Here is a 26732-nt window from a genome sequence, read left to right as displayed (position 1 = left end):
TCTGAACATTCGGATTCAAATAAAACAGCCCCAGTTACACAGCCAGCAGCTTTGATTTGAGACGCTTCTGTCTCAACTGTTTCGCCAGTAACATCTCTCTCAAGAGAGAGCAAAGCAGGCCTATCAGAGGACACCTCTGTCTGTACCCAAGCATCCCTCAGTAACCTTCATGCTTCCCGTGGCTAGTTCCGCCAGGTCCAAACAGGCAATGAAATAATTGCACCCTCCGAGACTTCATGTGTCAAGAGGTGGAAAATCAATTCCTATCACCCAAAGATCTATCACTCCAGGAGGCCACTAAAAATTGTGGGCCGCCCTGACCTTCTGGAGTCTTTAAAGGTAATTTTTACAAGAAAAAGGACACAAATTGGGAGGCAAATGGAGCCCATTCTTTAGGAATCTATAGGCGGGGCAGAGGGCAACTAAAATAAACGAAGAGAAGAATTTTCCTCTGTGCTATCCTTTTCAAAGGTATTTACTGAAGAAACAAAACCAGAACGCACTCAAGTGCTTGCTTGATGAAGAAAAACTTGCATGTGCTGAATCCATTAGAAAACTGTTCAATAACAGTCTTCCTTGTGAAAATATTAGCCTTGTAATGGTTCCAAGTTCAGCATCTCCACAGGTTATCTGTTACATAAGTGGCGGCAGCGGATGTAGGATGGCTGGGCAGAATTTGCAGTCCTAATGGGTTTCTATATTTTCCACTTGGGTAAGAAGGCTCTTCTGAAGGCCCTGCTGGAGTGCCCTGCTCAAAGCCATACTTTAGGTCATTAAAAATGCTTATCAGCTTGCAATAACAATCTGAAGACTGATACTACCATGAAGCAAGTGTTTGACACGGCTCTTCACATAGGTCATTTGTTTCCATATTTTCCTCTAGTCCAGCCAAGTAAGCTACACCATCACCCAACTAGTCCCAGAAAGGGCACTTTCTTTTGTTTTGTCCCAACAGTTTCAAAATTATGAGAAGCCTGCTGTGAGAGTTGAATAGAGAAACTGGCACATATAAGGAACATTTCCCAGGACAAAGAAGGCCGGATACCCAATTATTGACTTAAAGTCTCAGAACAGCAATGCAATCCTTTCCTCCTTTTCTTTGCCAGGCTCTTGCAAAAGTGTAGTCAGCCGTTCCACCGATATCTGAAATTCCTCCTTAGCTTTACATAAGCAAGGGAAATCAGGGATTTGAAACAATTATTCAGACGATTTGAGAATAAATAAAATTTTCTTTCATAGTGAGAATGACTTATGCAGACTATTTTTCTTTATGATTCTTCCGGTCATTTGAAAATACTACTCTCCCCTTTGCCAGTCTAAGAAAAAAAGAAAAAGGAGGGGACATCTTAAGCCAAATGCTTATTAGTTCTTAAGGTTGTTTGTAGGACACCATGGCTGGGGGTCATAAGTGCAATACACAAAGAAAATGAAGTGATGCTTTCTAAGGCAGAGGATTTTGCAAATTTTAGATGCGCTTCCTGCTCCTTTCTTCTTTCCATAAGTTTCATACAATGAGCTGTGTTAAGACACCCCTAACTCTCACAATGTATTGTGAAGTTGTAAAAAAGACTTCTACAGCTCTATCAGTGCCACTGTAAACAAGCTACACAAATTGTCTACACAGATGGGAGACAAAACATTCTGGCCCCACAGTCAGAGGACTCAGTTGAAATCTAGCCTTTGCTCTTATAAGTCAGAGGCTACACTCTAGCCTCGTACAATTCTCTCTTCAGTCTCATCTATAGAGTGGGGATAAAATCATGATCCAAAAAGGTTGTTTTAAGGAATAAGTCAGATAATGTACACAAAAGTCAATGGCATGGTGCTTGGTACATATAGGAAACATTATACTTATATGTGTGTGTGTGTAGGCACACGTATACATATATATATAAAAATATATATATTAATCGAAGTTACCATAGCAGAAAATAAACAATCACCTAACATGACTTCCACTAAAAAAAGGCTGTGGTAATATTCTACAAGTCTATTTTTACAATTTGAGATTGTCATGCTTGAAAAAGCATAATCTCCTGTTGACAATACCACAATTTACTGCCACTGGGAAAGTTTATGAGGCCAAAGGGATACAGTTATATGCATGAGAAGCAATTTTCTTTGCCACAAACAAATGTGATTAAATCTATTTTAATACAGGGCTGACTTTATTTTTTTTTAAGACTGAGATTGGTGTTTTGTGGTTCCGATTTTTTTTTTTAGAAAAAGATAATGTATACCCATCCTTCTCAAAGGAATTTGAGTTAGTAATGATTTTTTTACTCCATACACTGGATTGCGATTTGTCTACGTCAGGAACTCACAGTGGGATTTCCTAATGCAGACTTTGGTTGTAACTGAGACTCACTGAATTAGCATGCCGCGTATCTTTAATGGACAGAGATGTTCTTGCTTAATGTCTTACTAAAGATTTTCTTTTTCTTTTTCGGCGTTTTAGGGCCGCAACTTCAGCATATGGAAATTCCCAGGCTAGGGGTCGAATTGGAGCTGTAGCCGCTGGCTTATGCCCCAGCCACCGCAATGCACGATCCAAGCCACATCTGCGACCTGCACCAAAGCTCAGGCCACACCAGATCCCCAACCCATGGAGTGAGGCCAGGGATCAAAACCACATCCTCACGGATACTAGCCAGGTTCATTACCACTGAGCCACAATGGGAACTCCCAAAGATTTTCTTCTTAATTTTGAATTCAAGAAAATCTGTCACTTTTCCTTTTGGCAAAAGTTAAATTTGTTTATTGTAGAAGATTTGGAAAGATGTGAAAAATACAAAAGAGAAAATAAAAGCCACTGTGAAATTCCCACTATGGCACAACGGGATCTGTGGCATCTTGGCAGCACCAGGGTACATATTTGATTCCCAGCCCAGCACAATAGGTTAAAAGACCCAGAGTTGCCACAGCTGTGGCATAGGTGGCAACTGTGGCTTGTATCTGATCACTGGCCTGGGAACTCCATATTGCTCAGGGCGGCCAAAAATGAAAAAAAAAAGTTAAAAAAAAGACACCTTTAACTCCACCCTGAGTGATAACTACTATAAACCTGCTGTGACATAGTTTTTTCCAGTATTATTATCTATTTCTCTCTCTCTCCAAAATTCAAAGTTGATACCAGCTTACAGGAACAGTTTTGTATCATACATTTTAATTCAATATAATGTAATGAATATTGTTCTGTAAAATTCCATCATATGGGAGTTCCCATCGTGGTGCAGCAGAAACGAATCCGACTAGGAACCATGAGGTTGCAGGTTCGATCGCTGGCCTTACTCAGTGGGTTAAGGATTGGGTGTTGCCGTGAGCTATTGTGTAGGTCACAGACATGGCTCAGATCTGGAGTTGTTGTGGCTGTGGTGTAGGCCAGCAGCTATAGCTCTGATAAGACCCCTAGCCTGGGACTCTCCATATGCCGTGCCATAGGTACAGCCCTAAAAAAAAAAAAAAAAAAAAAGACAAAAAAAAGACCCCCCCCCAAATAATTCCATCATATGGATGTTGCTTCATTATTTATCGACTATCCTATCATGGGATATTTAGGTTGTTTAAAACATTTCTTCATATAAAACTGCTACAATGAATATCATCGCTAATAAATCTTTGAATACATCTTTGATGATTTCTTAGGTTTGGATTCCGATGAACTAAAAATTTAAAAAGAAGTAGCTAACACAGCACACAAAAAGATAGTTAAAAATTTCTTCATACCTGGCCGAAGCAACCTGCATAATGAATAAGGCTTGGAAAATCCTTAGAACAACTCAATTCAGCAATGGCTTCTGTTTCACTCACCATCCAGCGAACACACTCTAACTGACCATTCTAGATTAAAAAGAAAACACAAGGAAAGAAAGAAATTTAAAGTAATTCAGGTTTAAAAAACATCACACAGGTGAAAATTTTACCAAAGAAAGAAATCACATGGATTTCAGCGTTTATATCTAGCCTAATTCATTTACAATATATGTGTATTGCCTATTCTATTTCTGATCAAAAGTTTCAACTCTAAATCAACCACAACATTTTTACTGAAATACATTTTCAGAATTTTATCAGTTACTTTAAAATCAATCTATTGAGGTATAACTTGCCCACTATAAAATGTACTCTTTTAAAAAGACATTCTGGTGAATTTTGACAAAGATACACTCTCTTGTAATTACAACTCCAATCAAGATACAGAACATGCTCCCCCAACATTTCTCGTGTCCCTTTGCTCTCACCCCCTCCTCACCTTTGCCCAGGTATCACTATGATTCCCACAGTAATAGAACAGAGTATGCACTCTTTGGCAACTGGCTTTTTTTCACCCAGTGTAATTTTTCAGAGATTTCAATTTTTCCAAGCTACTGTTTGGAAAGAGTTTGTTCTTTTTAATTGCTAAGAAGTATTCCATCGCATGAATACACCACACTTTGTTCATCCATTAACTCTTAGCATAGGCTTTTTCCCTTGAGAAGTTGGCTCAAATGCTACTTTCACTGAAGCCTCCCTGACTTTTCTCCTGTACTCAAATCCCACACCCTGCAGATCAGGAAGGCAGCAGGGACGCATATAATCGGGTGATTAAGACCCAGAATTTGGAATGGACTTAAATCCTTAATTTACCACTTAGTTACCTTGAACCTTGAACAAGTTACTTCACCTCTCTGATACTCAAATTCTCTCATCTGCGAAATAGCAGGGGTTAGTAGCAGCCACTGCACAGAGTTACTATAAAGAGCAAATGAGGCAAAGCATGCCAGCTTACTGGGTGCTGACACAATACCTGTTACCTTATGCTATTAGATCCTCGCAGTAACTCTGTAGGAAAAATGAGACGTGCAGCTGCTTTCTTGGTTTGCACAGTGTGGGACCTTAGCGCAGGAGATAAAAACTACCGTAGGCATGGAGTCAGGGAGGGAGGCCTTTTCTAAAAATGAGACACTTACTCCTATTTGGATAATGGAATTTCAAGTAGTCACCTTCTAACTATTCATGTGCAAAGTCTTCTCTCTGCCTGGGGCATCCAGCAGGATCAGGTAGGTGCTGAATAGCTTCTAGGTGCCCCATTCAGATCTATCTCCTCTAGTCTCTGCCCTCCTTGCTGCCCTGGGGAGGCTGATCTATATGGCTTGGTTCCCTTGCCAGCTGGATACTGCCTGGGTCTGGCTGATGGAAAGCAGTAGCAGGAGACCAAGAAAAGATGGTGAGTTTGAGGTCCTCTCTGTTCCTAGTTTCCCCATTATGGGGGTGCCAATGGCTGGCTGAGTCCTGCCACCACGCAAAGGTCAAAAGTTAGCCAGTTCTATTCAGCCCTTTATCTCAGGTCCTTCCCCTGTTCCTTCAGGTTCTGGGTTAGTAACTATGTTCTGGCTGTTTCCCCGATATACTGCACTTTCCTTATACCCCACTCTCCTTTGTTGTGTGGATAAGCTGTTCAATACACACTTTTCCTTAAACTACACAGTTGGAGAATACAGTGTCTCCAGGAGGACTAAAAAATCCCACTGATACAACGTCCTTCATTCCCTCAGAACCTTGCAATTTACATAATTCATAATTACATAAATGGGTATTTACATGGAACACAGAAATGAAGCAATACTTCTGATTTTGATAATTTGAATCTTCTCTCTCTTCTTTTGGGGGGGGAGTCAGTCTAACTAAAAGTTTACTATTTTTTAAAAATCTTTTTTGAGACCAAATGTGATTTTGTTGATTTTCCCTATTGTTTTCCTAGTCTCTATTTCATTTACTTTTCCCTGAAAAATTTTAAAATTTCCTTCCTTCTGCTTGCTTTGAATTTAGTTTGTTTTATATATTTATTTATTTATTTTTGTCTTTTTGCCATTTCTTGGGCCGCTCCCGCGGCATATAGAGGTTCCCAGGCTAGGTTTCGAATCGGAGCCGTAGCCACCGGCCTACGCCAGAGCCACAGCAATGCTGGATCCAAGCCATGTCTGCAACCTACACCACAGCTCATGGCAACACCGGATCCTTAACCCCCTGAGCAAGGCCAGGGACCGAACCCGAAACCTCATGGTTCCTAGTTGGATTCGTTAACCACTGCGCCACGACGGGAACTCCAAGTTTGTTTTAATTTTTCTAGTTTCATGACGTACATGAGGCTATTAATTTGAGATCTTCCTCCTCCTCCATCTTTTTTTAAACATAGGTATTTATAGCTATAAATTTCTCCCAAGCACTTCTATAGTTGCATATTTAAATAGTGGTATGTTGCCTTTTCATTTTCATTCATCTCCAAATATCTTCCAATTTCCCTTGTAATTTCTCCTTTGATACAATGATTATTTTGGAGTATGTTAATTCCATATACTTGTGTAAATTCCCCTGTTATTAATGCCTAATTGAATTTTATTATAGTTGAAGGACATACTTTGTATGATTAGAATCCTTATAATTTACTGAGATCTGCTTTATGACCTAACGTATGGTCTATCATGGAGAATATTTAATGTGCACTTGACAAAAGTGCACATTCTGCTGTTGTTAGGTGCAATGTTCTGTTAGATGTGCATTGGGTTTAGTTACTCAAGAAAGCAACATTCAAATAAATAAAAAGCTGCAAGAGAGGCAAAAGGAAATATTACATCACCACTATGAATTTGAAAGCAATATCACTTGCCATAATTAGAAATACCAAGAAAACAAAAAAAGTTATTAAATTCCAGTGGGAAATTTTTGCCTGCTGAAGTTTCTGAGCCTTGGGTCACTCACTTGTATGTTAAAAAGGAATATTAGCAGATTATGTGCTTGAAGTCATTTTCTCACCAGACTAGCATTTGGTCTTTGGGCTTTAATCAGACATAAAAAGAGAATTAAGGTTATTTCATTCCAAATATGTTTATATTTTAAAATAATTTATGGTGGCTCCATTTTAGAAAACAGACTGCTCTCACCTTTCAGAAATCCTTCTTTGCAATTACTTTGCTTAACTGTTCCCAAAGGACACTTAATAATGCCTTCAACTCCCACAGTATCTAGTGCTGGGTCCCCCACTAAGCACTCAATAAATTCTACATGCAGCTGGCAGAATTTATGATATTCCACTTAAGGAGGTGAACAGTGGGGGAGAGATGTTCCTAAGGCTTGGTATGACTTCAGAGCCCCTTTTCTCATGTAATCTTTTTATCTGATACCTAGTCTCTGACTCTGTTTCCTGTCAGCCAAGTCATATTATCCGAACAACTTCTGCCCCTCTGTACCAAGTTTGTTTGTCTTTAATGACAGCAGGGCTCTCAGAACTGTGCTAAATGAGGTGAAACACTACTAGTTAGTCACTAGTGTTCAAAACAAGGTCTTACAATGGAAGAATGATGACTCCTTAGGACTCTCTTGATTTCGTCAATGTCCATCACAATGCAGTGAATGGACAGAGGCAGGACAGGTATCAGGACAGATTTCCAAAGAGGGTGGCATGTGTTTAAAATATTTGTATTTACTGCTTTTGAAAATTCTAAAGTAAATGAAGGAGCAAACGAATACTTCCATTTCTCAGATCACTGTCCAGAAGTGAAGTATGAAAAGCCTGAGACTGCAAATCTGTAAGAGCTTTTGAGTCCTAGGGGTTTGATATGTATTTATCATTAAAGCAAAAAAAAAAAAAAATGCTGTTTAAGTTTGCATGCTGAATGTATGAAGGAGAGCCTATGCTGACTGGAGGAGTTTAAGAAGGAATCAACACTTAACATCGATACCCTAGAAGTTTACCCCGGGTCGGCTTAATGACCACTAAATTTCTTATGTTACCTTCCTACTCTGAAGATTCCTACTCTATCAAAACAAGCACTGGGGCGTACAAATTATCAAAAAAGTCTGCATCCAACTAAGTAGTCAGGATATATTCCAAATCCAACTAATGAAACTCTATTTTATAAATACTAAAGAGCAAGGCAAACGTCAATAATCACTGGCTTTGCAAAAATACTTTACTCATCACTGACATATGCCCACTGATTACCAAACCCAATCCCTGCCTTCCCACAGGACTCTGAGATGGGACCAGATTCGTGAATTTGCCATCCTGCATTATTGATAACTTGCCTGTCTCATCCACCAGGCTTCATTCAGTTCCTTAAGAAAAGGGACTATAATCGCATTTAAATCTGTATGGCCAGCACCTGACACAGTACCTGGGGAACTCATATGCATTTTGAATTCCTCTATGCTCAACTCTGACTTCACGTTTGATTTCTCTTTCTTCTTGATGGCTGCCTGCCGTTCAGCTCTTAATTTAACATAGCATTCACAACTAAAGGAAAATTAATATTCTCTGAAGATACCATGTTTTATTTGATCAAAAAATGTTATTTTCTACACTATCGTGAAACAGTACCTAATCACTGAGTAAAATTAAATAAAAACAGAAAACAAGTTTTTAATATATAAAATTTAGCTGAATAGTAAGTAAACTGAAGATACAAAAATTCAGACTCGTGCAAGAGGTACACTGGGGAAGGAAATTACTTGTTTTTCAAGTATAACATGTTCTTTAGTGAATTCACAAGGAGACTTCTTTAACTAGCAAGTTCTCCTAGTAAATTTCAGTATAATTCCATTTGTAAAAATTATGATTATTCAGCTTTTAGAAGACATAACTATTATGTAAAGCAAAGCACATATGCAGAAGCACAAGACATACTATATTTCCCTAAACTTCACTTCTGGCTTCTTAATAAATGTGACTGAATTCTACATTTATTTGCCAAAGATCTTAAAAGTAATTTTAGTTTAATAGCTACCTTCTAGTGATTGTTATATTTTACAGAGGCACTCACAGCAGTGTCATAAAAGACCGTGTTTTCCTGTATCACAGTTTCTAGGTTTTAACTCTATCCCAGTCGGCATTAATTTATGTAGTTTTTGACAGATAACACACAGTGCTCTGCAAGAGCCAAACTCAAACTCGGCACAGATACTCTAAACAACTCCTGATACTGCAGACATTTAAACTTCAGATATAATCCATTAGAAGCCCACTTTATTATCCGAAATATTCGTGAGTGCTAACATCCCCTAAAATGCATCTTTTCCTCATTCATTTTGCTCACTGTACGCACATTAGAAAAAAAAATGAAACAGTCTCACATAGATCCAGGTGCAGTTAAGAATTTAAATTGCAGTCACCATGAGTGACAAAAGTTCTTAGAATGGCAACAGATCATTTCCCTCTCTCCTCATTAGCTGATGTGAAGCTTCCCTTAAATTGGAATATGGTCTCAAAAAAAAAAAATCTCAAAGTTAGTGACTGAAATGATTAATCTTTTAAATGCATTGGGTTCATGTGTTGCTTGTTAGACAGATAACTCTTCTCTCTCTCTCCATTCCAACACTTTAGCTTACTAGGAATCTTAAAAAATAGAAACCCAGCTTTTAGCTGTGGAGAGCCCAGCCCCCAGCCTAGTCACCTAGCCCAGCCCCCAGCCTAGTCACCTTGATGGCCAGGCCCGCGGGAGTCAACTTGTCGGCATTTCGCTCATTGAGGCAATCTTCTCCCATCAAAGAAGTGAGGTGCTGCAGACATTCGGCGTGTCCCTGTGACGCGGCAACGTGTAAGAGATTGTTTCCGTTTTCGTCATGGATTTTGTCTAGATTGTCAGCAGCCAGGTGCGGCTGTACACACAGTAAGATGAGAAAACATTAAGTCAGTCAATCAGAATGAGATGCTGTGGGGTTTTTGCTCTGGGCACTGGGAAGAAGAGATGAGCTTCTAGAAGCTCTGGTGGCAGCTGTGGGAATCTAATAAGTCAGAACTTGCAATAAATTCTGATGATCTTCAGTGACAGTTTTGGTTGTACTGTGCTTTAGAACATGAATGCTCAAGTGACTTATCTTCATGTGAGACAGGTGACAGATGAGTCAGCGAGCTTATAGAGGCTCCAAGCTGGCTAACAACTGCAATGACACTTAGGGCAACTAGGAGGTTCCCTGTCCTGTCTCCTGGAGTCCTGAGGGTCAGGCTGGGTTTATTCCCTGTTGTAGGCTTTAGAATGAATGAACTGCTTGTCCTAACTGTCTGCTTTGCCTAGGACCGTGGTGATGAATGCTGCAGCTAGTGTTCCCACGGGTACCTCCAGATACTTTCTCTCCCAAACTAACTCCTGGGGGCATCTGGAGGCTCCCTGGTCTTTGATTTTCTCACCTCTAAGGACATTCAGTCCCCTGAATACGAACTCATTGACAAAGCTCATTGAGAGGTGCTACATTTGGGAAACATAAAAGCACAGGCAAGACAAAAATAAAGAATGAACCGAAGGAAAATAGAGGGAAAGAGTCAAGGGAAATGGAAAAGACATTTTCAGGAGACCAAAAAAAAAAAAAAATCACTTTATTCAGTTACATTGTTCAATCACATCATCCTATCACAACGCAAAGATGTGTGATAACAGACCAAGCACATCGTACTTATCTATGCCTGGTTTTGGTCTAAGTAGAATCACACTGCCACTATGCGATGATTTTCTTGAATGAGACTTTAATTAATATCACAGTGTCGGCTCAGGCTTACTACTGTTTGATCCAAGTCTGGAAGCCAGAAAAGAACAATGTAGGCAGATGGAGTGTGATTTCAGTTTAGTTTTCTCTGAGCATAAGCAGAACAGACTTTTCTTACATCATGTTACTCTGTGTCTGCAGTCTTTGGAAAAGCTTCTTCTTGTTCCCTAGACATGCAGACCTGGAACTAAATAAAAACTCCACATGGGTCAGAGGCCAATCAAGCTCTAGGGTAAGTTTCTATCTGCGAATGTTTTCAAACATCCTGGTCCAGGTCTTCTGAATAATGATCAGGATGAAACAGAAGACCCTCTATTTACATAGGCGGCAGGTCCCCCATCAGAAAGGAACTGACATTCCCACACATAAGTGAGTGAGAGCACTGGAGCCTTTAGAAATGCAGAAAGAAAGACATTGGGATTCATAATAAAGAAGGCGCTGGGCTTTCTTTGTTTTGTTTTTGTTTTAGACTATGTCTCCTTATTTGAGGTGAATGCATGCAAAGTTCAAGTGAAATAACACTCCCTCTCTAGCCATTTGTTTTTTCCCTGTATTCACCACCTAACTTCTAATTTTCAAACTCACAAGTCACATTACCCAGCTAAAGCCACAAGAAGAGATTAAATAAAGATAGGAGCAAAAGCATCATCATTCTGTTGCGAATGAATGGAGCTAAAAAAACTGGAGTCTCCAGATGGTCCATATGTATACTGAATCTGACGATACTCACCAGCAGAGATATCTGCCCTTCTTTAACGATGTTCAGAATGCTTTTCACTTTCTTCAGGTACTCACTCCTTTCTTCTGGGCCTTGGGAGCCGGTCCAGTTCACGCCACTGACCTGCTCATCTAGTTTGGGTTCTGCGGCTGAGGATTGCAGATGGAAGGCCCTGAGCTGGCAGTCTGGCGTTGCCTTGTCAACTTTGTGACCTTGAGGATCACTAAAGGTCTTGTTTAGGAAGTCTTTACTCTGGTTTTCAGACTCATATGCAGAGCTACATTTAACCAGAGGAGGCGAAGTCTCGGATTCCTCAGTGGAGAGCTTTTGCTGGTCACGGACGACAGAGGGTGCTTTTCTCAAGTAAGGGCTTTTCACAGGAGAAAGAACACAAAACGGGGTCACGTTGGACAGCGAGTTCTCAGCACTACCTGCAGAGCAGGCTTTGCCAGAAAGGCCATTGATGGTTGTGCATAAACCTAAAATTCTTTTCTCCGAAGTCACCTTGGTAAAAGAGGCAAGTTGTTGACTGGATTTAATGTAAGGCACATCCAGAATCTCATCCATGTCGAGGTCGTAGTGCTCCAGTTCACCCAGCAAGGCGCTGGGTTCCGTGCTCTTACTTTGAGGACTACCCTCTCCATCTCTGGGGCTGAGCTCCTCGGGTTGGGGGGCTGGGTCCGAATCACCCCCTTTCTGGTACTCTGCCTTCTGGTTCTTCTGGTCATCACTTTCATTGTTCTCCAAAGTCTCTGGCTGATGTTTCAGTGGGGACACTCGCTTCACTGGACGGAACTTACTGTACACATCAGCGATTCCTGTGGGCTTTTGCGCGTTCGTAATAAGAGTTGAGACACCACAATTCCAGCTGGAGCTAGAAACTGTTTGTAAAAAAATTCAAAGAGGGGACTATTAAACTGAAACGGTGACAATTATCTTGGCCAGGAAGGCAGACAATGGTCCACTCAAGTTATGCTCAAAGGAAGCCTGGCTATAAGGGGACAAATTAAGAGAGAATGTATACTATAAAACGAACAGTTCATACTTACCATTGAAACACAATGAATGATAAAAGAAAGTTGTCACGTATTGGCTCAAAATTAATTTCAAGAGTAATCCCAGTGAAAGCAGATGGTGAAAGAAAACAAACCTAGACACTCAGGCTTACTCCCCCGATGGCTGCAGTTCCCCGACAGTATTTTGATACTTGTCACCTCCCTGAGAAGCACAACTGGAGGACAGGATCCTCTGTGTTAAATGAACTTCCAAACTAATGCAGGGAGAGAAGAGAGGCACACGCACGTGTGCACATATGTACCCCCTTAAAGCTTAAGACGTCTCATAGGAAGAAGGGGTCAATTGCTTAATATTGGGCAAACTTAAACTGAGACCTATCGGGTGATTCCCTAGGTGACTTGTTCGGTGGACTAGGGAAATAAAAGCAAGGAATGAAGTGGTCAGGACTGACTGGACCATGGGAGATAAGCCCTAGCTGAGCCCATCCTACCCCAGACTGAGTGTCCCAGTCAACCCATCCAGCACAGGCCTTCCACGGTGCTTTCTGGCAGAGGACACTGTGACCTAATGGACTAACACTTCACAACAGAACATGCTCTTCAAGCTTCAGTGCTGCCCTCCCTCGTTAGGAAAGCTGGAAACGAACAGGAGGAGAAGGAAGTTGCAAAGGGAAGGTGAAGTGGGCAGACTAGCTTTTTTTTTTTTTTTTTTCTTCTCATTTCTGGACAAAGCTCAGATAAAGACTGTATAGTCTGCCTTTGAGTCAGTGTCTGGTTGAGATGAAGCGTGACGTGAAACAGCAACACATCCAGAGGTGAAGGATAAGTACCACCTCCTCTCCAGCTAGCCTCCTAGGACCCGCTGCCCCTGGCTAATCTCGGTGCAGCCTGACGGGGCCACGGCCTTCTCCCTCAGCCCTAATGGTACCGCTTCCTCTGTGGGACACTCCCCTGGCCAGACACATGACCCAGCACCCTGGGTAACTTGCAGGCCACTGATTTATGGAGTCCTACTCCCTTTCCACTTAGTTTACACCATCCCCCCTCAAAGGGGTGAGGTTTCAGGACATGCCCTCCAGCTGGGGATCTCCCATCTATCTCGCCTCTTCTGGAACAACAGCAGGTGGAAAGTATTTAGCCCCAAAGCCTGTGTATGTGTCTGTTCTTTGCTGAAAAGTAAAGAACCTGAGATGGGGCTGTAATCAGGTTTGTGACTTCGGCAACAGGATCTTGCTACCTCTGATTCTTGGGGTGAAAGTAGCACACAGATTATTTAAAGTTCCTCGAATTGAGAACCTTGGCCATTCCTCTTCCTACTGGGATGTATTTTAAAAGGATTCGGATCAGTTCTGAAACCAAAGTAAGGAGGTGAGAGTGAGTGTTCCAAACCGGAACACTATATCCCTGTTGGTGGGTGAGTTCTTGCCCCAAAGGGGAGCCTAATTTTGCTTTTTGTTTCAAAGGTCTGCCCTAAGTGGTCCTTTTGTGAGGACTTTGAGGAATCTGAGAGAATACTGGATTCTGTCCAATAGGGAATAGGTATTAACAGAGAATGTTCCAGAAGGGAAGAAAGATACCTGGATGCTCTTAAGCTGCTCCTTCCCTTGACTCTTACTGGCTCTGGTTCTTAGCTGTACACAGTACTTGGCATAGAGCAGACAATTAACAAATGCTTGAATTTGAATCTCACTTTCTCCAGCGCCTTAAATCTCCTTTTCAATACCCAAAGTGCATCCTTCTCAGGGATTTACAGCTTAATTTCACAGGGGACAAAGTTCCTGTTAATAAACTCAGAGGAGTGATAATCACCAATGAGAGTGGGATTTTCTAGTTATTTACAAAATGTAAATATGCAAAGGCAAAGACTAATTCCACTTGGTCTGTTATAAATTTGAAAATGTTTCTATCCTTTATATGTCCTCCCCCTCCCCCATCCAAATGTAAAGCTAAAAAAAATAATGCCTGCCAGAAATTTTTGCCAAGCCTTTCTTCCTTTCAAGAACATATGGTTACTTACTTATTTAAAACAGCAGAGACATAGTGAACATAGAGTTTATGATATGTAAATATGCCTTTAATTTTACCCATCAATTTTCTGAAAAACTTACAATATAGTAGGAAACATACATATATATTCCTTCACATTTCTGAGATACATACTCATTATTAGGTATAGGGTTTGCTAATATTTCGTCAGTTATCTTCATTTTTTGGAGCTTCCTGATAATGTGCATCTCAGGATGTAATAAAAAATTTTAAAGCCACATAACTTAGTGGGCCAATACAACAAGATCATTGTACCAATGTATTTATGTATCGTATAAGGTCGGGGGTTCAAAGGGCTACTCTTTTATGTTGGCTTTATTTACATGTGAAATTTTTTCCAAGTGATACAGGGGAATGGATACCATATGTTTCCCAGCTGTTTTGTTCTGACAGGAGCCATTAAGAATGCTCCATGGAAATGAGTTCTGTCTGAGTCTTATGAAAACACTTCTTTTCACAGAAGAGCCTAGAAACTGAAGAATGGGCATCAATATTAGGCTTGTTGTCCTTGTTCAAACCTATGACTCCTTTTTAGGCTGAGAGTAAAATCTGTGTTTTCTAGTCCCTGTCTTGACTCCCAGGAAAAATCCCAGTTATGAAAAATGGATTAGATAACAGTTTTCAGGAGAATGCTCCAATTTATTACTATGTCATATACTTGTCTGAGAAAAAGGACAATTTTACACACACACACACACACACACACACACACGCAAAAGACAAAACTCAATTAGTTTATTTCTCCTAAGCTGGAAAAAAATGGGTATTTTAAGCACAGGCTCTTAATGACCGGCAGGATTTTCACCTTCAATTCCATCAGTCTATTCAAAATTCTACTGATACTGCTGTTCTACCCTGACACCATAATACATTTCTTCTAATGCATGAAACAAAGATCAGACTAACCACGATTATGAGGAAGATTTTCAGGACAAATTTGTTTCCTGGAAATCACGAATAAATACTTCACCTGCTGAACTTTAAATCCCTGAAAAATTTATGTTACCTTATGAGATCTTTACAAGCTCTGTAAGAACAGTCTCTGTCTAATTTCTCTCACTGTCCCTCAAAGCACCCAGCAAACTGCTTTACATAAATAGGTTCTCAGTGACTTTTTGGTTGCGTGGATTCATTTTTAACCTCTTATATAAGTAAATATGTCCAATATACCTTAAGCTTATCTACCTGATTATGGCACAGGTTTTCTAAATGGTCAGTAGGTAAATGGAAATGTACCTGAGGCTGATGATTTATAAGGCAAAATTACTTCTTCCAATCTAACCGGTATTTGGAATGTCTCTGATCTTCAGCAGGATATTTCCCCCTGTGTGTTGACCATCCACAGGTCACCATTTATTCAGTAAGGATCTAACGTGAGCCAGGATGTCCAAGTCTGGGTTAACAAAGTAGCATGTTCTGAACTACGAGCCTTATCATTCTCCATCCTTGCTTGCTTCCTCCCTTCCCCCTTCACTTCCCACACACACACACACACGCACACGCACACGCACGCGCACACACGCACACTCCACTGTCTCTCTTCAATGTACTCCTCCTGGCCTGGATCACACGACCATGTATGCAGGCTCCCAAGTAATCCATCTTTAAGGCATTGCTGACCCTTCTCTTTTTTTGACCCCTGCCCCTCACCTGTTAGGCAGCAAGTCCTACTGGGACCTGATCCCAAATCCCTCTCAAGTTTGGTTCCTTTTTTCTTCTTACTACACTGACTAGATCACACTGGGATCCTCCCACAGCCTCTGCAGGGTTCCATCTACTTCTTTGGTCTCCCTTTTCAATCCTGAGGAACACCCTCTACAGGTGTAAGTCTGATTTTGTCACTTCTTGGCTCAAAAACTTCAGGTGGCCCTGTACCACCTAAAACACCACCTCCGCCCCCCCCCCCCCAGCAATATATGGGATATATGCCCTTGCAGTACCTCAGATGGCTCAGAGAGTAAGTAAGATATTCACCATTCAACTCTTTCTTCTTCTTAATTTAAGGATTCTCAATGACTTTATCCCTCTCCAGAACTTACAAACTCCCTTCAGAATAGTAAGACTGTGGGCCTTCGGCTCAGAGACTTTGATAAGCAAAGAGCTAACAGAAATGCTTTATTTTCACCACATTCATTTTAATGAGGTCGAATTTATTGCAAGTGATATTGATTTTCTACTTATGACACTGACAAATGTTTTAAAAAAATGTATGGTTAAAAGTAAGCAATTTTAGAAAAAGAGGTCAAAAATAAGAGTACAGTGTTTCACAGGTAAAACAAAAATGACAGAGGAAGACTTTGCATGTAATCCAAGTTGTATGACACTTAAACAATGAAGATTTGGGAAACCCTAACTTTCAGGATAGTAACTAAATTCTTCAGCCTGGTCGGTAGTGGGTATTTTATTTTCTAATTTATCTTCTCATCTCAGTGCCCATCATTCCCATGGCACTAATTTTTCCCTCCCTGCCAGCACTCAACTCACCCTTTCTGGATACCCCATGTCCTCCCTTGCTACTTCTTGCCATTGGGCGAGTTTGCCCTCTTCTACAATGCTTTTTGCTACCTTCTCTGTCTGAGATGTAGGCTCATCTGACAAGATTCCCCTCAGGTGTTACCTTCTTGGTACATTTCCTCTGACTTTCCCTGGGAATTGTTGCTCATTGCTTGCCAGTGCCCTGAAGTACACTTCCCTGTACCTAGAGTCAGTCAACGATTTATTAGTGTTTCAACAATTCACTCATGCATCTGCCTCACCTTCTCTCTTGAGGGTCTCTCAAGAGCAAAGACTGCTTGTGAACCTCCTCGTGTTTATAACCAATGCTCTGTCTAGCACGGCATCTCCCAGATGTAGGGGTTCAAGGGCTAAACCCTTTAATGAATGAATGAATGAAGGGAGGAGAGAAAGAAGGAAGACGCTAGACTGAAGATGCAAAGAATATTAAATAAATATGAGTTTTGTCATACTGTCACAATGAGTCACTCTGGCCACATTCTGGACACACTAAGTGTGCTGAATATTTCAAAGACAGTGTTGGTAGAGCTATTAAAGATGTGCTGCATATTGAAGTATTTCTAGACCTCAGCTTCTTCATCTGAGAGAAGCTGAATAAAGGGGTAAGACACATGATTGCTCAGACCTGACCCACCTCTAAATTTCTATGACTGTATGGAATGTCTACAAATAACAGGGCTCTTTATTCTGAGTGACTCACTATGAAACACTATAATTCTCCTAGATCCATGTCTTTCAACAGATCCTCACAAATTTATAATTATGAGGCTAAGCTGATTGCTGACACAGAACAACTTTTTGGCTCCTGGGACTGATAAATTAGTATTTTCTTAGGAAGATAATGGACAGTTTGCTATTGCAACGGTGGATCCAATTTTCAAGACTGAACGTCAGTGCTTGGCTTCTAAAGTGGCTATTTATTTTACTTCTAAATATGGAGTTAAGTGTCCATATTAGAAGATTAGCTTTGGACATCATGAAGAGAAAGAAAAGGGGTGAGTCTAGTATAAAATAGCGTTTTCCTCTTCTGTTTATTGCTAAAAGTTAAAGAATACTATTTTTCCTGAGAAACAAAATGGTCAGCTTTAGTTATAGTTGTCCCAAAATGTAGATAACACTACAAATCCAGAGCTACTGGCATCTGAGACACCTTCAACGGCATGCCTTCCAAGTTCTCTGAGACTCCATTTCCTTCCATTTTTGCACCTAAGGAAGGGATATCACGAAAGATCAGGAGGGTCAACGCTAGAGTCAAGAGTTTCCTTAATTTAGCATAAAGGAAATCCATGGTGGGCACTCTTATTACAAAACACCTTGAGCTCTAAGTAGTGGGGACCGGTGACCTCGACCATCTCATGACAACAGAGAGAAGGCAATGGAGTCTGAGTGAAGACTGTGTGCTGGGTGCTCTTCTGTACCATCCTCGGAGACTAAATTGTAGCCCAATCCACAAAAGAGGGTTGAGTTAGCTCTGATTTGGAGAACTGTGTCCACCATGATGTCAGGAAGAACCAGTGGGTGGGAGGAATGTGTGTTTCTGGAATGTTCCCATGGAGTTTTCTCATCCCGTTCACTGCTGTCACAAATCCTTTATTGAGAGTGTTGGAAGACTAAAGGGCAAGTCCAGAGGACTTTCTTATAAAAATTTTAACCACTGATTTGTCCACACAGAGATGCTAAAGTACTATTGGAAAAGATTCATTGATTTGGTTCTAAACTTGTTGACCACTGATATCAAGCAGGTGTAGAATGTGTCAGATTGTTGTTTCATTATTTCCAGCCCTGCCCAGATATGTCAAGACCTGCTCATGCCACTCGGTGGCCCATCTGCACCCATTTCTTTGTTCTCTAATAACTCACAGATATACTCAAAGGCCCTTACTACTGTGGATAGAAAAGATACTTCTCCACCAAAGAGGCATGTTCTATCATGAAATCAGACTCGAGGTTCTGACACCTTTAAACCCTTGGGCTTCAAAAGCAGGGCTCCCAGAGACGAGCAATGGGTGATTCTGAAGAAAGCATGTGGTGTCAGAGTTATTCTTTCATCTAAAAAGCATGCTGTCCTTCACTCTAACATCAGCAAAACCTCTTGAGTGGATTAAGTCTTGCATCCACTCCAGGCCTCTTTACCAAGCTTCCTTTCTTTCTCTCTCTCTCAGTGCTGAACTGTAGAGAGAGAGAGACAAATCAGGGATGGTGCAAAGACTCATCAAGCAGAGAAGTCAGGAAAAAAGGGGAGTGTCTGTTCAGCGTGGTTTCTGAAAAGTGTTAGCAAGCTCTTTTTCCAGCAGTTTCTGGAAAGAAACACACTTACCAGTTTTAACTGAAGGTGGCGATCTTTTACAGTGCTGATCTACTGTCAAGGGCAGGGAACACCAAAACACTTGGTCCTTGGTCAGGGACAGGAGGCAGACGGGGGAGGGGCAGGGATTGAAAATCCCTATCCTCTACCCTCTACTCCCCATCTCCAGCCAATGGTTCCCAAAACGCCTGTTTATTTTACTTCTAAATAGGGAGCTACATATCCACATTAGGAATACAGCTTTAGACAAAAAGGGCATATGTCTTTAGGGTATAAGAGTGTCCTATTTTTTTTTTAATTAATTTTTTATTTTTTGCTAAATGCTACATGAATTCTATCTTCTGAGAAATGAAGGGGTGAATCTGTGAAATCTGATCCCATGTGGAGAGGGACGGACTTCAAGGTCTGGAGGGGACAAGAAATGGAAAGAAGAACTAGAATACAGCCCATGGATGTGCCCACCCAAGCCCCTGCCTGCCTGGAGTTCTGCAGAGAGAAGAGGGCAGGTACAGGTCAAGTGCAGACAGAGGCTCCTTTAGGACAAAGCCTGAGAGAGCCATGCTGCCTCATTTTTGACTGCAGTTTACTACATGCTTCATAGGCACTGTTATAAACAATGCAAAAAAAAGATTTACATGTATTTTAAAAGTTCTTCCAAATGCTATTTCTTAAGTAGAGTTTTCCTAAAATGTTCTCCATCTAACACTCCAAAATCTAATACAGGGAGCTCCCTGATGGCCTGGTGGTTAAGGATCCAGCATTGTCACTGGCCCAAGAACTTCCACATGCTGTGGGTGTGGCAAAAAAGAAAATAAAATAGCTAATACAATATATTTGTACAAAACTTCCTATGTTTCTGACTCTAAGCAAGTGTACGATGTTACCAGATGTTTGCACAGCAACTCTAGAGAATGGAAGTGTGGTGCTTATGTATTCTCACTTGAAAATAAAGCAGAACTCACTCAGGGAATTTTAAGTGTTATGTGGAAAATTACATTCTATACTGACTGCTCAATTAGGGCCAAGGTCCCTTGACTCCAACTTTCTTTTCATAACACTGCAGAACTGGCTTATCAAAATTAAAATTATTCCCTAAACATGCAATTCACATTTTCTCTATTTGAGTCACATGTAGGCAATGGAATCCAGAAACCAGTAGTAAAACCTGGTTGTACTCATTTTAGATTCATTTTAACTTAAATTCCAAACTGAACCCTCTGCCTAGATTTTGGCAACCACTGACTGTGAAGCAACAAGTGGTTTTTAATAAAAACCTTTCTTAAAAATATTTGAGTGGAAGAATTTCCCTACTTTGTTTATCTTTAGTGGCATTAGCTTAGGTTTACAGTCTTCTTCTCACTGGGAATTTGACTTCAGCTGCCAATTCCTCATCCTGGTTAAAGGTGGCAATTTCTATCCAATGTAAGCAAGAGATACAGGAATATATTACAGCTTGTTCAGAAGTGCTAAGGTAAGTGGAAGGATGCTCAAAGACTCTTACAGGGTCCATTCACTCCACAAACATCTGCTGAATGTTCTCTGTGCACATGGTTACAGGGGTGCAGAGAGGAATGAAGCAGACATAATCACTGTCCTCATGGGGCAAGCAGACAGCCAAGCAAGTACACAGATGAATGAGAAATTACAAAATGCAAAGCACTTTGATGGAAACAAGTTGGGTATTGGAACAGAGAAGAGCTGAGAAGCCAAGATGTTGAAGCCAAGATCTGAGGATGAGAAGATGACAATTATGTGAGGATCTGGTGGGAAATACAAGAGAAAAGATGATTTTGTAAAGATCTGGCTAGAAAAAAGCCCATTCTCAAATGCCTAACATAGGAGAGAATCTGGCAGGTTCCATGGTTCTTATATCTAGAGTACAGTGAGCCCGGGTGAAGGAGATCAAAGATAAAGTTGGAAGAGGCTGCCAGCGGCCAACTCACTTTAGGTATTTTTTGGCAACAAAAAAGAGTTTGGTTCATATCTTAAGTGAAATGGGGTGTTCTTAGGCAAGCGGCAGTTCACACAGAATGAAACGATCAGTTTTACATTAAAAATACATCCTTGTGCCTACTCTGTGATAAATATGGGATGGCAAGGACTGACGGTGAAAAAAAGAGACTCGTTCATGGTTGTTAACCCAGGTGAAACATAAGGGTGGCCTGGCTCAGCTGGGGGCTTCTAAGATGGAGATAAATGGACAGATGGGGATAGCCTTGGAGCACAGAAGACTCAAGACCTGCTGAAAGATCTGGAGTTGAGGGAGAGGGAGAATCCTGGATGTTTTAGCAAATTGAGCGCTGACTGCTGAGGGGGAGTCTGAGTTGGAACAGTTGCGATGGGGATTCAAGCATTCCTCCTCAGAATCCCATGACATGTGATGCAGAGCAGGTCACTGATTAGGAGGCCAGAGCACTGAGGTGAGCAGCAGGAACTAGGGGGCATTTGAAGCCATAACGATGGAAGAGAGATTGGAGAAAAAAGGGAGTTCCCTTGTGGCTCAGTGAGTTAAGGATCCAGTGTTGTCACTGCAGCAGCTTTGGTTGCTGCTGAGGCACAGGTTTGATCCCTGGCCCAGGAACTTCCATATGCTGTGGGTAAGGACAAAAAAAAAAAAAAAATGGAGAGAAAGAGAAAAAAAATGGATGAGCTATCAATCCAGAGAGAGAAACTTGGAGACTAAGAGGAGAGAGCATCCTACTGAATACTTCCATCCCACTTGGACATATAAAGGTCAAGCAGAGAAAGAGGAGGAGATGTAAAGGAGACTAAACAGATGTCAGATTGTAGGAAAAAAATGAGGAGAGAGGTGGTATAATAAAGCCATATATAGAACTACCATATGACCTACCAATCCCACTCCTGGGCATATACCCCAACAAACCTTTCCTTGAAGAAGATACATGCACCCGTTATGTTCACTGCAGCACTATTCACAATAGCCAAGACAGGGAAACAACCTAAATGTCCATCTACAGGTGAATGGATTAAGATGTGGTATATATACATAATGGAATACTACTCAGCCATAAAAAAGAACAATACCATTTGCAGCAACGTGGATGGAACTAGAGACTCTCATACTAAGTGAAGTCAGTCAGAAAGAGAAAGACAAATACCATATGATATCACTTACATCTGGAATCTAATATATGGCACAAATGAACCTTTCCAAAGAAAAGAAAATCATGGACATGGAGAACAGACTTGTGGTTGCCAAGGGGGAGAGGGAGGGAGTGGGATGGACTGGGAATTTGGGGTCAATAGTTGCAAACTATCGCCTTTGGAATGGATAAGCAATGAGATCCTGCTGTATAGCACTGGGAAGTATACCTAGTCACTTGTGATGGAGCATGATAATGGGAGAAAAAAGAATGTATACATGTATGTGTGACTGGGTCACCTTGCTGTACAGTAGAAAATTGGCAGAATACTGTAAACCAGCTATTATGGAAAAAATAAAAATCATTAAATAAAAAAATAAATAAATAAAGCCATGGGGAACGTTTCCAGAAAGGCATGGCCAACAGCTTCAAATTAACGCAGCAATACCAAGAAAGAGGAGAATATCCTTGTCAACGGATTTGACCAAATGGAAGCTGTGACCTTGGCAAAAAAGGTGGAAGTCATACTGAAGATATTCAAGTTAAGGTGAACAGGAAGTGAAAGACTGAAGATGGAGGTTCCCTTAACTCTTTAAGGCAGGCCGGCTACGAATGAGGCCTGAGGTGGGGAGAGAAAGGAGCAGAGGATTAGGGTGGAGCCACCAGAGTGGTACTGTTTGCTTGTTTTTTAGGACAGGAAATAATTAGTATGTGATGAGGGGTAACGACGTCGACAGAGAAAGACACTGATGGTGCAGATAAAAGAGGAGATGACTGAATATTAAAGTGTCAAACCAAATGAAGAGAACCAAAGCAGCTGTCCCAAACCTCAATTATGATACAAAACCCAAAGATGTGGGTCTCCTTTCACCTTTCTTTGTTTGTTTTCTGGGTTTTTTTGTTTGTTTGTTTGTTTTTGTGGGTTTTTTTTTTTTTTTTTTTTGGTCGCCCTGCACCATATGGAGTTTCTAGGCCAGGGATCAGATTTGAGCCATATGCATGACCTAAGTCACAGCTGCAGCAATGCAGGACCCTTAATCCTCTGTGCCAGGCCTGAGATAGAACTGCGTCCCAGTACTTCCAAGATGCCCCCAATTCCGTTTCGCTACAGCGGGAAAACCCTTTCATCTCCTTACACATTCATCCCTCCATCCTACCTCAGATGTGTATTTAGCATCAGCACCAGGCACTGGAAACACCGGAATGAACACCCCAGAGAGGTTTTAGAGACTACTAGAGAAAACTGATAGTAAACTACATTATTAATAGTTTTTAAAATGCACATATTCAAAGAGGTGGAAAAGTACTGGGAGCTGGAAAATAATAAATTGGGGAGGTGCGAATGTAATCTAGGCTTGCATTGTCCAAATAGGAGCCACTAGACACCTGCGGCTATGAAGTACTTCCAACGTGGCTGGTGGTACTGGTCAAAATGATAAAAGTTTTGACTTATTGGGTTAAATAACAAGTATTATTAAATTCATCTCATCTATTTACATTTTCAATGTGACTATGAGAAAAAATTTAAATTATGGAAATAACTTGCATTATATTTCCAGTGAACAGTGGTGGTCTAGGAAGTCTGGTAAAGGAGGCCGTGAGGAGGTGAACTTGGAGGTGAAAGGAGAAAAGGAAGGCCATGTCATGTGAAAGAACACAGCACACTGGAGGACCTGAAGGACGTTCCTTAATGGGACTGGCAGGCAGAAAGCAGGAGGAGATGCGCTTTTGAGGAAGCCTGCTGATCTGGGAGATTTCACGCCGCACAAGGGAAGTTCCCACTGAGCACCTTGAGAACCATCTTTGGGAACTACTGCTTGATTCTGAGCACAGAGTGATATGATAGCTCATCACAGACAACGGATTAGCATCAAAGTGCCTAGGTCAGTACTTCTCGAACTCAAATATGCACAGATGAATCAGCTGGAGAGCTTGTTAGAATGCAGACACTGATTCCAGAGCCTAGACTAAGGACTCAGAATCCACATTTTAACAAACTACTGGGTGGTAATGGTTCTGGTCCCAGATCACACTGTCAGATGCTAGCGCCTGAGCAATCAATGCCATAGAAGGGTCTGGATTTTTGTAGATGACTCTGTACTCTCTCCAAGGACCCTTCAGTTAAAAGATTCTAGGATTCTCTTTCTATCTACTTGCGTTTTTTTGGCCATGCTGCTGGCATGCAAAAGTTCCCGGGCCAGGGATGAAACTTGCACCCCAGCAGTGACAACACCTGATCCTTAACCCACTGGGCCATCAGGGAATCCCACATTTATTTGAGTTTTAAGTGATTTTTTTTTTAAGGGAAGAGTCAGGGCAAAGGAGATAAGTGGACAAAGAGCACTCATTTTAAATGTGAAGAAAGAGTCCACTGGGAGACAAAGGAAAAAAGGATATGCTTTCAGCAAGAAGTGGGGTGCTCTCAGAGATGCTATGAAACTCCCAAACTGGTCACAACCTCCCACCCCCAACCCTACCTCTGCCTTGTTGCGAAGATGGAGCAGGGAAAACACCTCCCTTCCACAGGATCGAACTTCCAAGAAGGAAGCCACCACGAGGACATGCAAGGTCAAAGGCACTTTGCTCCTGCATCAGTTCTTCCCTGTCCCTGTGCCTCATCTCTTTCCCCTCCTGCCTCCATGACAGTTAGCTCTCAGCTTCTAGCTTCTCATCCTTCCTTACCGCCGATTCCCTTGGCTCATTTCTACCGACAGGAGTGTTTCTCAACTGCTGTTGAGGGTGGGAGGTATGTTCCTTAAGAGCCCAATAAAACCAAAACACAGGAGAGGAGACTTAGTCCCTTTCCTGGAAGTTTTCTCTCCCTCTAATACGCCTCATTTTTGATCTTCTTAGCTCTGCAACTTTCTAGAAAAGCAGGGGGCTGGGGGGCTTCTATCTATGATTCAGCAAAGAGAAGAAGTGTTCAGGTAGAGAAAAGAGGGGTTCAAGATGCCATGCATTTAAGCTCTCCAATTCCATCCCTTTACATTATTTCTGACATTACCGGCGTTTCCTTTTTTACTTTTTTTAATCACCCCCTGCTCCTATCTGTCCCTACATTGACTTTAAACCCTTTCTCCCAGAAACATAAAGTGTTAATGGATTAAAGGCAGACCAAGGGGGTGGCTCTGCTTTCCTGAGTAAGTTTTGTGGTTCATTCACAATGATGGCCATGCACATTCTGTAAAAGCAGTGAATGAAACGGCTCCTGCATTATGATGACAATCATATAAAAAATATGCCTCATAAGAGAAATGCAGTAATTTTGTTTTGGTGGCTTGGTTAATTGTAGTTTTTACTTTCCATTTAAAAAACAGGAATTATATCACCTTTATAATTACCGTTTTGTTAAAGAAAATAATTTTTTTTTTTTGTCCCAAGGCATATGGAGTTTCCAGGCCAGGGATCAGATCTGAGCAGCAGTTGCAACCTATACTGTAGTTGAGGCAAGGCAGCCTGGCCCTGCAGAGATGCCGCCAATCCCACTGAACTCCAAAAGTAATTGATTTGACTAAAATTCTCATCTAGATGTTATACTCTACGTATATTTTTACTGTAGCTAATTAGATTTCTGTCATAAATGTTAAGAGTCTGCCACGTCAGGGTAAAGTGTTCATTTTCTTGATTGAGATCTTAGTAAATGTTTCCTTATTCTTTGAATCCATTTTATTAGATCATGTGAAATGGATTAATCAGTAGGCTTTTCAATTTAAACGGCTGTATCAACCTTCATTTTCATGCTTTTAGCATGCAACCTTAATAAAACTAAAATCAGGAGGTTTATATATTTAGCATCATCAGCCATGTCACAGCAGTGTCAAGAGAGTAAATTTCATGTCAATGTATTATTTTTGGTGCTGGCCAAAAATCCTTGAAAATCTTAGAAAACCATATATTTTCAAAGGTTCAGAGTTTGTCACAAAATGTGCTGCACAAGGGCTAAAAATACAGCAAATCTGCAATGTTTCTAAATACACATCCAAAACAACTACTATCAGACTTTAACAGTTTAAAAAGTATAATTTTCTTTTTCAATATCTCTACCATTGAGATATTGAAATTCTTTCAGGATCTCTTCTCAAACGCACCCCTGGTCCATCTGCTACTGGTACGTAGCTGAGTTTTCCGACCTCGGCACATGGAAGTTCTCTGATGTAAAGCTGCATTAATATGTATCTGCCTTATTTCACAAGAAAATTATACCATGAGCTGAGCAGATGCATATTTTGAAAGACTCATAAGACATTTAAAGCACCAGGAATTGAAACCAACGTGTATTTGAATGTCCAATTAATTAAAGAAAACTCGAACTCAATGAAATTGAATATGCTTGATTTGAATACCACATGTTGACCTAAAGTACTTTAGTCCTTATGTGGGGAAAACCATAGAGCAGAGTTAACACTCCTTGCTTTGTGCTCTCCATGAGCACAAAGAAGAGCAGAAATTAAGCAGAGAATACACGCAAACCTTTCACAAACAACAACCCTTCTGCAGGTGCAAATTTTCCACCC

General features: G+C 41.0%; 1 protein-coding gene across 2 annotated transcripts in view; it reads right to left on the bottom strand.

Annotated features, from left to right (window-relative positions):
• The window catches only part of SNCAIP (synuclein alpha interacting protein), a gene marked incomplete at its 3' end in the record, with an annotated part of 66368 nt that overhangs the window by 19478 nt on the left and 20158 nt on the right, over positions 1-26732 (bottom strand). The window contains 6 exon segments of one of the 2 annotated variants that reach the window (NM_001105053.1): positions 3727-3840; positions 9454-9633; positions 11246-11313; positions 11316-11321; positions 11324-11328; positions 11331-12114. Coding sequence (NP_001098523.1) covers positions 3727-3840; positions 9454-9633; positions 11246-11313; positions 11316-11321; positions 11324-11328; positions 11331-12114 — 1157 coding nt within the window. 2 annotated transcript variants of the gene reach the window in all.

Source organism: Sus scrofa, chromosome 2 (genome assembly GCF_054392235.1).
Source record: "Sus scrofa isolate SSC_HxYL_T2T_F1_AM1 chromosome 2, Sscrofa_HxYL_maternal_Yorkshire_Landrace_v2.0, whole genome shotgun sequence".
NCBI classification, from domain to species: domain Eukaryota; kingdom Metazoa; phylum Chordata; class Mammalia; order Artiodactyla; family Suidae; genus Sus; species Sus scrofa.
The sequence above is the reverse complement of the archived record's forward strand: the minus strand, read 5'-3'. Positions and strand labels throughout refer to the sequence as shown.